General features: G+C 38.9%; 1 protein-coding gene across 1 annotated transcript in view; it reads left to right on the forward strand.

Annotated features, from left to right (window-relative positions):
* Window positions 1–3,691: 3,691 nt before the first annotated feature.
* The window catches only part of PDE1C (phosphodiesterase 1C), a 280,006-nt gene continuing 264,910 nt past the window's right edge, over window positions 3,692–18,787 (forward strand). The window contains exon 1 of the mRNA XM_071429853.1: window positions 3,692–3,988. Within this exon, the coding sequence (XP_071285954.1) occupies window positions 3,904–3,988 (85 nt within the window). The 5' untranslated portion in view covers window positions 3,692–3,903. The remainder of the gene's footprint in view (window positions 3,989–18,787) is intronic.

Below are 18,787 nucleotides of genomic sequence, written 5' to 3' on the forward strand. Positions count from 1 at the left end.
ATATGAAAAACCAACAGGACAGAGCTTCAGCCCTGTTGAAGTGAGTGGGAATTTTGCCCTTGACATTTGTGGAGTTGGGATTTTATTTAATGCTCTAATTTACAATTTTTCACACTACATGAGTCAGGGGATACAAGACTGAAAGAATAAATTATGCCTTTAGTTTATATGAAGAAGTATTTATCCATGCAACTGATTATTTTAGATTATATTTGGAAAGTGTAAACTGCAATTAAAAATCCTTCAGTCTTGCTGAAGCAAATTTACATCAGTAGTATACTTTTTCATGCCAAAGGGCAGAAAAAGGACTGGTTAGAAATAGGAAGTGTTTCCTGTGGCTGTTTTTTCACCACTTTTTCTAGTATGCATTTTGGAGATTAAGATATGATAGGAAAGATGTGCGTTAATGTCTTTACAAATAATTTGGTGGGTGAATGTATGGGTGTTAATATCTTTAAAATGAGAGTCCTAATGTCTCTACTGACTTTGGGCAGCAAGTTTGTTACCAGACTCAGACAGTTTGGCTCCTGAAAGAGATAAGATCTGCACAAGCCTGAACTTCTGAATTTTGGGATAAAATAATAAGTTCAAGGGGGAATATGGACTAGGCCGTTCAAGAAGGCTGTACCTTCCTAGTACCTCAGCCAATGGGGGAAAAAAGAAGGCAACGAGTGGCTGAGAGTTAGGATAAAATGGAGGCTGCACCCTCTGAAACCCTGAGTGAGAGAGAGAAAACCCTGTGGATGTGTGCCCCTGTGAACACTCTCCCTTTATTTGCATAAAGTTGAAGGACTCCTCTGTCTCCTTTTTGGACATAAGCCTCTGGTGTTTCTGGATTTTCCTGACAGATTGGTATTTTGTTTAATTTGAGATGATCATTGGTTAAAATAGATTTCCTTAAAACATGCAAACTCTTCTACACACAGGAAAGTAAAGGCAAAATGTCAAAGCAACTGCTGTTTAATGGGCTGTCAAATCAAGGGTTATTATGCAGACTGTGGTCTTTTTACAGCAATAATCATAAATATTTTTGATTCACACCGTGCTTTTTACCTCAAAGGATTCAGGTAGTTTACAAATGACACATCTATTGCTCTACATGACAGTGAACTGCAGACACAAGAAGTGCCTGGTAATCTATATTGGTACTTCCGGGCAGTGGAAGGTAAACCACCTATACCTTGAATGAATCTGAAGGAATTGTTTGGGAAAGCAGGATGTAAATGCAGACTTGAGATCTAGCCAAGAGCTGAACAGCAAAATGCAAAGAATCAGATAGGACCAGGTATCAAGTTTCTGATACAATTAGGTAATTCTTTGAGCAGCTGGATTAAATTTTAACTGGAGCTGGGAAGAAACTGTTTTCTTCTTGGAAAACTTGCAGATCAAAACCTTTCTCTTTTCACCCCAATGTGATTACCTCTGCAGTTTTGAATGGAGAGAGGATCCCTCTGCAACCAGCCAGTTAAGGGCCCTCTCCAACAGTATGGATAATCTGGCTTCTAAACTTATTTGATCACTTTACTCTCATGAGTGTCTTTATTCTTTGTGGTACAAACGTTCACTTTGACCTAAATGAGTTTATCAAACTACTACAAATGTTTGACTTAGTATTAGATGGACCTGAAACAAGTATTGTAAGGTAGCTTCAAAGTACTCAGCCACTTAAGGACCAGATCGTTTTCTCTCTGGCAATCTTACAACATGGCTGAAACACCAGTGAAGTAGCTCAGAAATTAGCATGACAGCAGTAGGTGATCTGGATGTTCTCCTCAGAAGAGAAATGCAAATATAATTCTCCTGCTTCCTGTGTGTGAGTACATGGTCCAAAGCCAAGGAGGAAGCACGAGTGTCTCTGCCTGCTGTTTTTTGAGAAGAACATTTCTCCTCCAACTTCAGTTTCACGACTGAAACTTCATCAAATCATTACTGGTATCTTCCCACAATTTTTCTTTATGAATAAGTGTTTTATGGCTGAAGGAAGAAAATGGTGTCAGCAAATAATTAAATTTAAAAAAACCCCAAACCTGATAGTTCCAAAATTTTGAAACTGTTAGGGTTCCTTACCTTTCATTTAGGTAACATTTAACTTTCTGCTTTCTAAATATACTATGAATCATTCTCTGTGCTTTTGCTGTCTTAGGAAGAGCATTGGTGCTTATATGATCTATATGACAGTACAGACAAAATAATTCCTTAAAAATGTTTTATACTTAGATTATTTTCCTACCTTCTTTTGGAGGGGCAGCTACATGATGGATTTCAGTAAACTGCATGAGCAGTCTTCATTGCAGGGGCTATAAAGTATCTATAAAGAGCAGCAACTCTTTTAAATTCCAGAAATGTTGTTTACACTTTTCATTCCAGTTGCAAGTGTTGGAAATGTTATATGTAAGTAGTTGTTTTTGTTTCAAAACAATGACTTATGAAAAAAGCCCAACAAACCCTCACTGCTAGAAGCTGTTTTCTAAATGAACTTGTCTTATATTATTGAACATCCAAATAAATCATTAAAAAAATAATAAAAAAGCTCTACTTGGCTGAGGCTCTCCACTGTGGTAGAAGTAAGTGGAATTTAAATTAACTGTTGGAGTTCAGTAGTGATTCTCTTCCATCCTTTTAAAAGTGCAGCATTCTTATCTGACTTGAGCTTTTGTTGAGAAGCCAAGGTAGGGCTGAGGTTTATACCCTAAACATGACCACATTTGCTTATATTTTGTAAACCTTTAGGAGTGCATTGAGCAAGCTTTCAGTAAACTGTGTCCTGGCTATTGCTTTGATGGTAGTCTTCTTCCAATTTGGTGTTTCCAAGTGCTTTTGATCCAGACCAATGCAAAATTTGATGCATTTATGTGGAATTTAAGTTTTTTCTTGGGAACATGAAAACTGGAACATTTAAATAGCACATTTATAGTTTTAACATATATTGCAAGAAAAAGAAAGAATTGCACAGATTTATGTGTTTTGGGATCATTAAGATGTTGACCGTGTTTCCTTAGATGCCTACTCATAAAACTTTGGCTTGCAGCTGGCCTTCTTGTGAAAATTTTGCCAGCTTTGACTCTAAATTTTGTCTGTTCTTAGGATTTGCCTGCCTTTTACCAGTGGATTGCTAGCATGTACTCTGAGTCAACATTTCTAAACATTACTAAGTAAAAAAACTAGAAAGATGAGTTTGCAAACCATGAGAAACAACAAGGAGAAGGAAGAGCTTGGAAGACTGTGTTGTGTGTCTGCATGCATGAACATTTTGCTCAGCTTATCAACATTACTGGTAAATTACATGTTGTTTTCCTGTGTTCTTCTTTACTGATAATCTCTAGTTCTGTGCTCTCAGTTGAGTATCTAGAGACTCACTGTTTACATAAGTAGCAGATGACTGATGGTGTAATGTATTTGGGTTGATTCATTATATCTTGAATTATTAAAACACACTGCCTCTCTGAAGAGCTGAAATCTGAGCACAATTTGCTGCAAGTCAGAAATCCCTATGAGTAAGAGGAGCCACAGAAACTGGTTCCAGCATAGCAAGGAATACAGGCAGCATCAGTGGGTAGATAACAGCAAAATCTAACCCTTTATTGGTTTTTTTGTGTGCTACCTCCTACACAGAGATTTGACAGATACAGCTGGCTTATTGACTTGGTAGTCTCGCACTAATTGACTGCTGGCTTTGATAGGGGAGCCTCTAACCAGTTGAACTCTGAGCAGGCATATAGGTAACTTGCCAATGAGAGTGTTTGGGGGAGGAGAAAATTCTTGGGTGCACGCCTCTCAGATCCCTGTAAGAAGTGAGGTGTGGTGTGTGTGTGCTGTCTCAAGGGCAGCTAAGAGTGAGCTCGAGTGCTTTGCTTCCACGAGGGAGAGAGAGACAGCTACTGAAAGTACAAGCTGGCAGGAATCATGACAGACCCAAGCAGCAGAAAGGATGCATTTAAAAAATGCCAAAGTGCTACATTCAGTATTGATGGCTATAACTTTGCAATTGGTAAGCCTGATTTAATTTTTCTTTTTCTTTTTCTTTTTCTTTTTCTTTTTCTTTTTCTTTTTCTTTTTCTCTCTTCTCTTTTCTTTTTTCTTTTCTTTCCTGTCTTTCTTAGTAGTTCCAGTAAGTACAGCTAAAAGACAGCTGTTGTCAACTGCCATTTGTCAGTAAGTGCCTCTAAAATATACAAATGCCTGCAATTTTTGCCTGAATTAGTTTTGCATTCCGTCTTCTGTATTTCTTTTGCTCAAGAAATTTGCCTTTGATATGCAGCCACTCTACATTCTTCTCTTTTTGCTTGAGTTTTGGCCCAAGTTCACCAAGATGTTTGCAGTACTTTTGTTTTGGAACCTTACCTCAGGAAAGCCTGGGTAAGGATTGCAGGTTTCCAGCTTGCTAGCTGCATTTCCTTCCCATGAGCCCAGAATGTCGTCCTTGGGAGCCTTGGCTTTCTTTGCAATACTTTATTGTTTACTTAGCCAGTATTTCCTAATTCTGTAATCTTTTGTAATTTCTCACTTTGCATAAAGATGTATATGTAACAGTTCACAAATACGAGAAGTAAAATTGCTGAGGCAATGAGAAATATTGAGGAAAGATTAGGAATTTTAGGATGGATTGCTGTAGTTGTTTGGAGAGTGCTGTTTCATGTTTATGTTTGCTGTCTTAGGGGAAAGTGAGGCTTCTCATGGATTGCTGTAGTTGTTTGGAGAGTGCTGTTTCATGTTTATGTTTGCTGTCTTAGAGGAAAGTGAGGCTTCTCAAAGTGAAAGGGCTTTTTCCAATAGACTTGCTACACAAAATTTGAGGATTCTCTGAGCAGACTGCTTTGCTCCAAATGCTTATCTTACTAGGGTGTGCGTATATATATATATATATATGTACCCCTATACGTATCCATATAGATCTTAGAAGCAAAGCAAGCTTACATCCCATTTGAATTTTTAGATTAAATCCAAGTTAAAGTATATGGATAACTTACTCGTAATAATCAATAGAAATTCCTTTTGAATACTTTTAAGAAGACAGAGATTTCACTTCCTTGCCATTGTGAAATCAGGAAAGCCTTTCCTGGGTGATACTAACATAATTGGGCCAGTATTTCATCTAATAACGATGGATACAAGCTTTTTTTGGTGTGGATGGACATACCTGTTTAGCCCTTTGATTCATGAAGAATTTGTTTTTGCAATCATTAACATCATGCAAACATTAGGCTTGTTGAAAAAAACTGGAGATATATGTTTCATTAAAATATCTTTACATAGTTAAGATATCCCAACTATCTGTTAATGTTCATACAGCACTTTAAAGTGAAACTGCCAAGCCAATGCTACTTTTGAAATTTCTTTGTCTAATGGGAAGGTCCTCCACAGGTTGTTGCAATATGCTCACTTTTGCATCCCCCATCATAATCTCATCCACTCAGCATCATTATTAGTATTGGGTTTTTATCACTTTGTGTCAGTCTGGTGGATGAACATATTCTTTCTCTCCAGGTTTGGTTTTTTTGGTTGGTGGTTTGTTGCTTTTTGGTTTTGTTTTTGGGATTTTTGGGGGGTTTTTTGCTTGTTTGTTTGGGTTTTCTTTTTTTTTTTTGTTGTTCTTTTTTTCTCTTTAATTCAGGAACAAACCAACAGGATTGCTGGGTTGTTGCTCTGTTGTCTTTATTGCTACTCATGCTCGCAATACAACAGGACCAATTTTAGGGTCAAATGACTAAGGGTTTAGAACTGAAGGTTGTCTTGGGTAATCAAAAATGTTACAGTATTTAATATCTTTCTGAGCCCAAAAATTGTTACTGTCTCTGTGAGGTTACTGTCTCTTTAAGGTGGCATATCTGGAGGTCTGGAGCAAGACTCATGGGGCAGGCAGGTGTGGTACACTTGCCCCAGGTTGGGGCACACAGGCAGAGTTCCCTTTTTCACTTGTTGGTTTGCTTTCTCATCCCTTCCACACTTCTTGGCTTTAACCTTAAAGCTGAGGTAGTGTGGGCAGAGGCTTCCTTTTTGTGTTCTCATGTGTTGTGGCATTTTGTTTAAGGCAGAGGTTGTTTTGGGGGGAGGGGGAAGGAGTTCTGGGCTAGCTACCCAGAAAAAACTGCATTTCTGCAATCCAAAACTGTTTCAGAGTGAATTCTGCAAACCTCTATTGGCAGTGCAAAGCTTGAGCTGGTACCTCACCGGGCCACCCCATGTTGATTCTGGGGGACTGTTTCTCTCCACTTCAACACACCAGTGGCTCAGAGGACAGCAGCACCAACACTGGTGGAATACAGTGGGTGGCAGAAGGAAGCAGTGAGTGGTGGAGCTGACTCCACATGTGCTGGCAATTCCCATACGCCACTAGAACTGCTTAGAAGCTCATACCTTCCCAGAAAGGTTTACTGCCATCCTTACCCCTTTGTCTCCCAAACTGCGTGGTTGCCAGCAAATGCTGCCATCTTGGTCAGATGCCATTTCTGCTTTGTCTCCCTACATGCAGTTGCCTGTGATGGATGCCATCTTGAAAGGGGTACTTTGCCATTTTGGATTTTTCTTTGTTCTCAGGGAGTTTGTGAGATTTATCAATTTTGTATCTAGTGAATAATTACTGTTATTTTCTGCTTGTAGCAGTTTTGCTTGTTAGTAAACTGTTATTTTTTTCACTTATATCTACTCAAATATAGTTTCTCCTTATTGGTGGAAAGGGGTTGATTAAAATGGTGGGGGAGAAATCATGTTAGAGTGATCCCCTTTAAATTGTCTTAAAGCAAGACTCAAGTTTTTTCTGCTTCTTGGGACAGTTGTTGCATTGCAGCTTCTGTGCTACTTTTTTTCATGTGCATCTGTATTTGATGCACACAGTGTATTGATTCTGTGACCTGTGTATTATATAACATTTATTCTTGTATCTGGGCAAATGTGAATTGTATTGAATCACATAACCGCAAAAACTTTGTAAACATGCTGTGTAGTATTACCATCACTGTGTGGTAGATTGACCTAAATGATTCAAGTATTCATTAATCACTATACTGAAGAAAATAAATCTATCCAAGAAACCCCACAGTAACATTAGTGTGTTAGGGATGGGCTTAAATGTCTTTTTTTCCATCAGACGAGAATTCTATTTTTTGTGCCCTGATGATTTTTAAGATGTTCTTGGGAAATGTTGAGCTGCTGCATCTGCTACTGTAGTATTAGCTGAGAGAGAAGGCTGATACCCTTGAGGAACAGAGAAATATTAGTTTGAGAGAAAGTAGCTTCCCTTTGGGTACAAAATGAATCATACTAGTTGTCATGCAAGATTTGCAAATTGTTGTCCAACTCTGTTGCAGACGGAGTGGGAACAACACACTGGGAGTTTGGGTAGGTCCATGATGAAATACCTGTACTATTAGAAGGGAAGCATGGTAATAATTGTAACTTCCATCTTCACTATCATCATCTCTAACTGCATGGTTGAGAGCACTGGAAAAGGATGTTTGGTCATTCCATTGCTTCTTTTGGTGTATTTGGCAGTGTACAGTTTGCAATTGGTCTCAATGGTCTTAAATGTCTTTTCCAACCAAAATGACACTATGAAAAGATTATGCATATTGATTCACATTTATACTGACTTCTAAGAAATCATGATCTTCATAGTGTTTTGAAAACTTGAGATTCACATCTATACTGACTGATATACTGATCATGAGACCTAATAAAAATTTAAATGAAAATTAGTGAAAGACCAGGCCCTAACATTGAATATGAAATTATGAAGGCAAAGAAGAAACCTGGTGCAAGAAGAGCTACTTCCTGAAGGCTTGTAGTTAAATACCCTTGTGTCTCTAGAGTTGGACAGCATCTGCTTACAGAGCAGAGCAAACTAGAGCAGGTTCTCAACTGTTCTAATTTTCACTTTAGCTGCTTACCACATTGGTGTTGGGACACAACAGCTGTGGGAACTGCACGCTTGCCAAGGACTTCACAGATCCCTGGAGAAGAGAGGGATGTGCCATAGCAGAAAGGCAAACCTTTGACAATACTATGTAGCTTTATTCTGTATAAAGAAACAAGGTAGTTGCAAATCCTTTTCCTCTAGAGGCAACTGTTTTGACAGAGACTCTGAGGAGGATTGAAGTGCACTGGCCCAGTGAGGATTTTGAATATTCCACTTTTATGGAATTCTTGCACTGGTAGTTGATGGAAAGATTGGACCCACAGTGTGAGCCATTTGGTGGGACTATTCAAGAACTGGAACCATGCAACTTAATTTGATCTAGAAAGCTCAATCTGTCGCAGATGAAGGCTTCAAGATCTTTATTTGCCATTGTTTGTGTTACAAATTTCAGAGTACATGGAGTTTTATATACACAAGATACTGTATTTGAGCTCTTGTTTGATTTTGGCTACTTTTTCCCCCAATAAAACATAACAGAGAGGAAATTAAGGCTTTTTTCCCCCTGTGGATTGCCTTATCACTGCTGTGCAAATGAGAGACTATTAGCTTAGAATGCCAGTTAATTGTTACTTGCTGTTGTAATGACGTTCTAGAGGTTGGTCCACTGTCTTTAAACCTGGGAAAATGATAAATATGAATAGGAAGATATTTTCCTCAAACTCAAATTTTCTACTTTTTATATCCAGAAGCATCTGGCAACACTGTCCTATCCATTGTATAAAACAAATTTTTAAAACTAGATTTATAGAATGAAGTGAAGGGGTGAGGAGTTCTACTGTAACTTAGGTGTTGTGGCAGAGGAAGGATGTGGCACTGAAGCACTTAGTCTAGCTCACAGCAGTTCTTTATAAGTCTTGTAAGTAATTTTCTTTATGAAAATACTCTATTACACTTCTTGCATGTAAAAGCTTTTCCCCAGTTACTATAGAAGTGCTGAGTTTTGCTTTGTGGTGATTTTTGCTCCAAACTCAAGGTGCAAATAGGGCAGAAGGTGGAGACACCTGGCTAGAGATGAGGACACCTATTCTCCTTATGCCAGATTCTAAACCAAGAGTTTCTCCCCCTATCCATCTTCTGTGAAGGAAGGAAAGAAATGCAGTCAGGCCTCTTTTACAGACAACAAATGATGTTACTCCCTAAAAGGAGGGATCCGATTTTAACATGATGAGAAATAACATTGCTTCTGCTTTTTTCCTCTCTGGTTTTTGGCCAACTATTCCGGCTCACAGTGCCTTCTGAATTGATACAAAGGTATTATTTTAAAGATTTAGATTTTCTAGAATCCCTACATTTCAAAAGAAATAAAGAGGTGTGAACTCTTCTGTGCCTTTTGAGCAGTTTTAGGCAGGCAAGAGGCAGGCCTGTTTCTGAGCAGGCAGGCTCTGACAGGGAGAATCTTCTCTCAAGACAGTTCCTTCTCCCATGTTGAAAACCAGATCTCCTCCTCCTCCCCCTCCCCTGCCCTGCCGCCCCACCCCCCAGTCTTCTTCCTCCTCCCCCCCCCCCCCCCCCCGCCCTCGCTGCTGCTCAAACTCTAGAAGCTTTCAAACTAACTGTCTTTGGGGATTTCTCTTTTTGCTGAAAATTTTCTCTTTCAAACCCTTGTGCTCTGCTAATTTGTCTATTGTTTTCATGTAGTGTAAATACAAGTTCATTTTTCCTAGTTCTGTAGCTTTGCATAACTAAGAAAGCAAAAGGCTCCTGGACATATAATTCACTTATTTGTGTAGTAGTGCAAGTCAAATCAAGGGGCAGAATCCTAACCAGCAGTAAATATTCATCACGCCACTGCAGTCAGGAGAACTCCAATGGTTTAAATGACAAAAGGATCTGCCCTGGTCTTTTCCAGTTAAAGTTGCTGTATGTTGGAGAAGGAACTACCCTAAATACAAGGTAGGCAAATAATGCAGCTTTTCCATGGCTTGCTTGCAAGACTTCAGCAAGGTTATGCTGGTATCATTTTGCTCCCTATTTCTCCTTGCCAGGTGACAGAGCTTGTACCTAACAAATCTGCTGAAACTCAATTCTAAATTTCTAACAGCTACAGGCTTGAAATTTTTAGGACTGAGAAATGGACCCTCATGATTACATCTAACAGCTCTGTGTTATGACTGTATGGAAATTTAGAGTTGTGGTGCAGGGAAGGATGCAGTAATTACTGAATAGAAGCACTTAATGAAGTCTCTACTGGCTTCCCAGCTGGTGAGTAGAATGGTTCACTGGAACAACATGAAACAGTCTCTTGGGTCATTATGTCACATCCTCTCTTGTTGTCATAGCAGCTGCAATCAGTCCTCTGAACATTTTTCTTATGTGCAAACATCATCTCTTTCCATTAAATGGCAGTGCATGGTTTTTCTCTTGCAGCTACTGCTGCATGATGATACATTTCATGTCTGTCAATTTAGTACCTTTCCAATCACCTCACTCCTCCTTCTCACTGTTGTGCAGAGTGATGAAACCTGCCAAGTGTATTGGGAAAGGGGAGAGGGTACACAACTTGCTCAGTCAGTACCACTTAATTCTTTTTCAACTCCAAGGACTTAAAGTAGATTTATAGCCATTGGAGATAGGGATAAGGATTCTGGATTAATGTTGCATATTCTTTCTCTTTTAGTATTGATAGTCAGTCATTATTAGGAGTCAAAGCATTAAAAAATCAAATTTTATTTGTTTCTTCCCCACATACATGGGTAGCTGAGGTCCTTGCAGTTCTGCTATATGGCATGCTGATTGCTTTTTATGGACTAAATTTTTCACATTCTTTTTTTTTCTTTCCATTTTTGGGTCTTGCATTCTTGAAGTGTGGTAATAGATCTGGTCCCCAGATTATGTTCTAGTGTTTTCCTCTTTATATTTTTCTCTCTTTTATTTTGTACTTTGCAAATGCCAGTATGATTTAGTTTAAATGGAGTCAGCTGAAAACTAAACTTTTCTTGCTCTGGTCTCCACACGCAGCTAATCACATACAGAGAATTTCTAGGGAATTTTTTTATTGCTCAAGTGGAGCAAGTCATTTAACACTTTTGGAAACAGACTTGAAGTAGAGATTATAAATATGTTAACTTTCTCTGAAACTACTTACAGTAATTTTTGCTGTTTAGAATATTGAGTTTCAATTCTGTTCTTTTTTAAAAATGGATCTTTAGATGAAGACAAATAATTTACACATATGAGGCAGACAGCCTTAAGAAAACCTAAAAGGAGATTTTAATTCAAGACATGATTCTGTTGTTAGACTTGCACATTAAACCTTACTGAAGTAACAGGATTTTCCAAACAAGTGGTCTTCAGTTAGTTACAGGATGAGAAGCTCTGTTGCATAGTGATAAAATGTGCTCCATGATTAAATGAGAGTAATTGCTATTCTTAAATGTCAAGGTGTTGTAATTGTAACCCTCTAGGAAGTGTGCAAAGAATGGAAAGCCAAGGAGAAAAAAGACTCTCTGAAAGTCATAGGTGCTATAATATGTAGGTGCCAATATATACGTGCTCCAAGTGCAAAGTGTGTTTTCCTCTCCTAGTAAAACTGACATTTTGCAGAACAGGATGCTTATGCTTGAAGTGATATGAGTAGCAGAATACTAAGCTCATTTAGTTGATACTGATTTACTTCTCCCCTCCCAAATCTGTAATTACCAAATCTGTACCAAATAAGTATACTGGTAATAATCGCTATTTACTATGAAATGTACTCTGGAAAAGGCATCTTCAGAATGCACAGACCTTATTTTGTGACACTGTACCACATTATATTAGCCTAGAGGAGGGACATGGTCTTTCCCCCCAACTGCTGGCCGTTGATTTAAAAACAATTCATGATTTTTCCACCTTGAACATCACCATAAATTCAGAATTACAGATTTTTCAGGCCACATTATGTTCTGACTCTTATGCAGCCCCAGTAAGTCAAAATATGATTTGGTCCCAAGTGGGTATTATTTTTTTTAAACTATTATATAAGCAAATTTAAGAAATCTCTGTCAAATCTGAGGGGAAAAAAAATACCCAAACATTTTCTTCCTTTGCCAAAATCTGGAATTTTAAACTACAAAGTGAGTATATTCAGTTCAGTATGAATATACTTCTTCCTGTGCAGAGAGCTATTGCTGCTAAGACCTTTTAAGGGGGCATGGATTTAACCGTCTCTGTGTTGCATCTGCAGTAGCACTAATATTGAGGTTGAAGGCCTTATATCATTGTCACAGAGATCCTTGAAGGTACATATACCTTCTGCTATGCACCTGTAGGCTGGCAGATAGCTCCTTCTCCACCAGGAGGCCAAAACTGGTTTGTCCTGATATTTCTTCTGTTGTACTGACTCAGCATTCACTGTGGCCTGCTTGCCTTTGAAGCTGCTGAAATAACACTGTCTCTAGAAAGACTTAAAGGATTTTTCCGTCCAGAATTAGTGATGTGCCTTAAAAACAAGGTGTCTGTTGGGAGATGTGGGGGAGATGTAGCATGTATTACCGCCTGGTTCAATCTCCATGGTATCTGCAATAAATTATCCTATGGTGTAACTAGAAAATTGACTGCTTTTCACAGGTATTTAATTTAGTGGCTTTCAGAGGAGCTAAACAAACAAAAGTATTTTTCATTGGTTAATGTTTCAATTTAAAGAGCCATATGTAACTTAACTAAGACTGATACTGTGTTTTAGCCAGTGTCAGTGTCCTTGCTCAGGGCCTTTATCAAGGACCTTGCAAGCACAGTGCAATAAATTATTGGACTCAAGCCTTGGGTCTTTTCTTCTTTTATCACAGATTGGCAGCAAATGGATGTGAAGCCTGGTGAATCTTTTAAAGATATAAATTTTAAATTTATGTAGTATTAAGACAAAACTGTCTCCTTTTAAGTGGGAAGGCAGCTTTGGGGAAAGAGTGTTACATTATATTCATGACTACTTTTATGGGTGTTGGTAGTTTATGTGAAGTAATATTGGTAACTCTGGCAAGATACTTCCAGTGGCATTTTTCATGTCTGAAGTGCTTAATGGTTTGGCTATACTTGCTTCAATGTAGGGATTTAAAAGAAGGAGTTTAAAAAGAGTATTGATTTTAAAATGCAGAGCATATTTGTGTGACTAAATGCTTTAGCATCACAACTGGACACCAGTTGCTAGAAAGGTGTCTCTGAGAAGAGCTGTCTGCTGGTACTCACCAGCAGATAGCCAGTGGCAGTGAACTGTGAAGCAGCACTTGGTTTCTATATAAACCAGAAGTTTCTATATACACTTTAGTCATCAATCTTAAATTCAATTGCTTGAAACAATTATATCAGAAGGCATCATGTCACCAGCCCACCTCTGTTACAAGCTTTAGAAAGCACACAACCTGCAAAGAAAAAGGACCAGTGGTCATAGTCTTAACATCTGCACCAGCAGCATATGAAGTGGTGTAGTGTTACTGTATGGTATGGCTGACTTGCTGTATTGAATATTAATGAAAGGTTTATTTACCAGGATTATCTTTTGTAGTTTTTTGCACATATTGTTCTTTGTGAGAAACCCTTCCTATTTGTTCCACCTGGCAGGTGAGCCAAAGCAGCATTAAGTTTTGTTAAATCAGATTTCATTTCATGAGTTGAAGGTGGCAAATCCTGCCCTGTACTTCCTCTCTGAAGTACAGGCAAAAATGCAGTCTGTTTGTATCCTGATTTTAAGGTCATGCTGTACTCCAGGGCAGGATTTATTACTCAGATATTTTGACTCCTGAATGGAATCCTAAAAAACTCTTAAAGTCCATTATATCTGATCCCATGCTGCTTCAAAAGTACATAAAGAGTCCATGCACCAAAGTGTTTATATGGAAATCCTCAGCAACATCCATAGAGTGACAGTGAATGAAGGGAGCCAGAAACTTAGTGCATTTCCATTAAGTGAACAAGTTTTGCAATATTTCTAGATCCACAAAGATGTTTACATTCAACCTCCTGTTCCTGAGACAGTGCACAGAAGAGTGAGAAGGGAGAATTCTCTGATGATTAAAAGTTAGTTGCTGAACAGTTAAGGGGAGGAATTATGATGACGTCTCTTTAAAAAAGAAGTTGTAATGCTCCTTTTCTACTGCCCATGCAAACCTACTGGTCTTGGTAGATGAAAAAGCAGTAAACTTCAGGGCATTTTCAGTCAGAGCTACTACTAATATACTTGAGCTGTGAATCCACTCTGCTGTGTGGCATGTGCAATAATCAGCTATACAGGATTCCTGTGAGTAAAGGAGATAGCAGGTCTGCCACTTCTTGTCTTTCTGTCAGTATGCAGATGAAGTGCTGATGTTATCGGCAAAGAAAGGACTTTCTCAGGCCTCATTTTAAATATGCATGTGTGTATTTGTTCAACTTTATGAAAACAGAAAGGTAAAGCAACTATGCAGCAATTGTACAAAAATTTAGGAGAATTACAAATGATCAAGGGTTAAAGTCAGAGAAGACCTGGGATTTAAATAAGATCCAAACAGAGGAGTAGTAAAGGCATCATTCACACTTAATTGCCTTCCTTGTTTAACTCTTCTGTCCTGTTGGCTTTTTGAATTTCAGGGGGAAACATTAGAAGTGATATGTAGGAAAAGAGGAATGGGGAAAATTACATGTTCAGGAATAGATACAGGTGTCCTCCAAGGGAAACACAGAACAAGGTGTGGGCTTCCTGGCACATGCTTCCTCAAGTATTATCTAGGTGTGCTCTGGGTCACCTCTGGGCTTGGATGATGCCTGGGGCCCCTTCCTATCCAGGAAGGGAGGGAGAGCAGACACCAAAGGAACATCCTGAGAAGTCCCATTCACAGCCATAGGGCTAAATCTGGATCCCCTGGGACTGTAGAATGAAACAGAAGGGCAAAGGAAATCGTGTATAATTAGTCCCTATTGAAAACAATGGGATTGTTGCCTTGTAAACACAACTACTGCATAAATAAAACTCCCAGAGACTGCATGTTTTGAAGTTCCTTTAAAGTGAACTGTCCTTGGAGCTGAGACAGAGCCCACAGCATGCTACTGTTTTGCAGAGCCTGTTCATGTGTAGGAAGATATCTGATGAAAACCCGAGTGGCAAAGTGATGATCCCAGGGGTGCATACAGATTAAAAATTAAAATAGGATGCTGGAAAAAAATGATGTAAATCATATGCAAATTACACAAATATGAAAATAGTGAGTTCATCTCTTGAGAAAGAAAACTCAGAAATGCCTATTGCCTTTCCCAGTCATCTCTTTGTCTGATACAAACTACAGAAATCAGAGGCAGTGGATCTTCTTTTCTTTTTGGCTTTTGGAATAGACCCAGTGAGAGAAAATGTAGATATAGCTTGGTGCTTGAAATGTGGGTTTAACATATAGTTAACCATGTCAGCCATGCTTCCCAGTACCTGAAAGTCTTTTATGTGTGTTCTGAGCTCACATTTTTACAGGAAAAATAGCAATAGTTAATAGGAATAGTAGCTCAGCATTTATACAATTTGTTCATTGTAGCACAGAAGTATATCCAACTAATGGAAAAAAAAAATTGGTCAGATTAGCCATGTTTCTTTTTTTAGTAAATCAACTATCCTGAAATGTTTGTCTTTATGTACTGTTATGGAAATTGGTCCAGTCCAGGCTGTTGAGTATTGCAGTCTTTGCGTAGGGGGAGGATGAAAGATGAAGTGTGTCCTTAAAGTATGTCCTATTCTTCTAATGTACCTAGAGGAGACAATATAGAGGAAGATCACAAGAGCTGACAGGTTTTTTTAGAAACTGAACTCTCAAGGAGGTCTGTCTGCTCCGTGCATCTTGTAGCTGTGGGAAAAGGTGAAAGCATACAGAATCACAGAGTGGTTAAGAGTGGAAAAGACTTCTGGTGGCCATCCTGTTCAATACCCGTGCTCAGGCATACCCACCTATACCAGAATTGCTTAGCAGCATGTCCAGATGGCTTTTTAATATCTTCATGGAGGAGAGACTCCAAAAGCTTCTGAGCAACTTGTGCCAGTACTTGGACAAACTCACAGTAAGATAAAAAGAGGTGTTTCTTTATGTTCAGAGGGAACCCCCTGTTCTTCCGTGTGTGCATATTGCCTTTGGTCTTGTCATTGGGCACCACTGTAAAGAGCCTGTCTCTGTCCTTACTGCACCCTGGTCCTACAGGTATGGCTACACACTTATGAGATCCCCCTAAGCTTTCACTTCTCCAGGTTGAAGAGTCTCAGCTCTTTGACTTTGCTTATCCATGAGGTGCTTTAATCATTTCTGTTGGCTTTTGGTGGATTCTGTGTCCATCTGTCTCCATCTCTTGCTCAGGGAAGTGCAGACCTAGACCCAGCACTCCAAATGTGACCTGATTAGTGCTGCATAGTAGGAAGTATCACCTCCATTGACCTGCTGGCAACACTTAATGAAGCCCAGGACACTGTTAACTGCCTTTGATGCTAAAGCAAGTTGCTGGCTCATGTTCAAGCCCCGATAGCCATCTTACTCATCAGTGAAGCCAGGCTTTGCATCTGACACTACTGTGATATCTCCTCTCCTTTATGAACCTCTGTGTTGGGAAGAGAGAAATTGTGGCACTGCACAGTGTACTAGTTCCCTTCAGGTGTCCCAGCTGGAAAATGTATTTTCAGGCTGTACTCCTGTAGCTCCTCTCCAGCCTTGAAATGCCTCCTCCCATGGCATTGGGTTATGCAGTTGAAATAGAGCTGCTGGATAGAAGGTATGCACATCTGTGCTGTAACTGATGTTGGGGGAATCAATCTAATACTGCATGATCTCCTGTGTTCTGTTTTGTGGCATATATAGGGCAGAATCAGGGCAGTTGAAAACAATCCAGGGGAATCAGGAGTTAAAGGAAAATGCAGAGTACTGTGGTTAGGTTTTTTATTCTTTGAATGTTTCTGTCACTGCAAACATAGCCTAAGATACCTTTACTATGGATACAAAGGCTCTATCTCTCCTAGTTCTTCAGGAAAAACTTGTTTACACCTGGGTGCACTAAGATCATAAAGACGCATGCTGTTGTTGATAGTTATCAGAACTTTTCTGTCTTCATAGTAGATGACATTTACAAAAGCTCCTAATCAAGTGGCAGCTGGGGCTCTGCTGTCAGGTGTGAATACAAGCACTTATGTCTCTGTGATCCTTAAAAGTAAAACTTGCCCTCCCAAAGCATCACTTAGTATCTTAGTACTGACAGAGAGTAATGCATCTATGAGTCTTGTATTTCCAGGTAACAGAAGTGCTTCTTCGGCTGAGTGAGGGTGCAGTTGTATCACTGTCAATTTAAGTATCTATCAATAAAGTGCTCTGGAGCTACTGCATTTTCCCCATGCTAGAGAATAATTTGATTTGATGTTGCATTAGAGCTGGCAAGTGCTTTAAGTTAAGAAGGTTTGTTGCTCTCTGATGGTTACTGGATACTTTATTTTGAAAGCCAGTTCCTTTGATGAACAGGAAACCCCAAACATCACATATCAGAGGCTGAACTTCTAGTCTAGCATTCCTTTAGCTGCGCACAGCTCAGTGAGTTTCTTTCTTCTCTTTCTTCTTTCTTCTTTCTTTCTTCTTCTTTCTTCTCGTATCCGGAGAAATATCTGTATCTGCCCCTCTCACTCCCCATACACTTTTGTAATCTAGAGGTCTAGAAAATATGCTTTTAGCAAAAAAAGGGTAGAGTGAGTAATTAAATAGTCTGTCAAAGGTAAAATGAGGGACATGCATGCAACAGTTTTCAAATACATAAGTCTTCTGAGAAGAAGGGAAAAGTGATCAAACTGGACAAAAGTAGTGGGTTGAAGACTTCTAATAAGGATAGATAGACATCAATGTTTCACTGAAAATTACTGAGTATATACTTTTTTTTATTTTATTCTGAAACATTCCACTGTTTGTTTCATTTTCCAGAACTCTGCAAGTTCCAGCCTTCTACTTTAACAGAAAGTTACTTACTGGTATTCTTTTTTCCTGTTGTCTTGACTGCACATGCTTGTATGCCCTCACTTTGTTTCTCAAGAATGTGAAAAACCCCAAGCAAATAGTTTTTTCTTTTTATTTTATCTTCTTTTCTAATTTTTTCTCCTTCATTGTAAAGGGATTTTTTAAGCAAGGGGTTTTATGTTGGGATTTTCTGAGGGAGTGGCTGCCAAAGATTTTTGTCCACCTAGGATACAAGAAGTGTAATAGTGTTTGAATGGAAATAAATTCTGAAAAATATGGTTAAAATATCAGAAAAGCTATTAAAAAAAGTGTATTTAGTATCTAAAAATTACAGGGCCTCATTGAACATAAGGGGGGATGTTGCATGAAAAGGGGATGCTTCCTTAACTTTTAACGGGGAAATGTACTTGACCCTTAGTATTTCATTTGGCTGTCAGTTCCCCAGGAAATCTGAGAACCTTGTGCCCAACCAGGCTGTCAGCATCCTGTTAGGGTGACCCTTTAGTGAGCGGTCCTGCTGGATTGGAGAGTGGTTTAACTGACTTAGTCAGAGAAATACACCAAAACAGCATATGGGACACTCCTCAGAGGGTCTTCCTCTTTATCTGTGTATACTATTCACTGCTGGTGAATGCTAGTGCCCATGAAGGATTCCCACTAACAGTTTAGGGAATAACACTCTTTATTAATATAAAATTGTAACAATTTTCAGTGATAGTAGTTGACTGTAAAAACATTCAAATACACAGACAAGCTCTAATCCCCAGCAAAAGTATTCAGCATGCATAGAGTATGATTTTTACCGTATAGGGGAGAAGACAGGTTTAGACCATCAACTAATCCTAGCAATTATGATGGAGTCTTCCTTAACTTTGCCCCCATTCTCCACCTGCTTTTATACTGTTTTTTGTATCTTCCCTCATTCTTCACTTACTTTTATACTATTTCTTTGTGTTTAGGTAGAGCTTGA

Source organism: Agelaius tricolor, unplaced genomic scaffold (genome assembly GCF_023055355.1).
Source record: "Agelaius tricolor isolate 1412-34295 unplaced genomic scaffold, bAgeTri1.0.p SCAF_6, whole genome shotgun sequence".
Taxonomy (NCBI): domain Eukaryota; kingdom Metazoa; phylum Chordata; class Aves; order Passeriformes; family Icteridae; genus Agelaius; species Agelaius tricolor.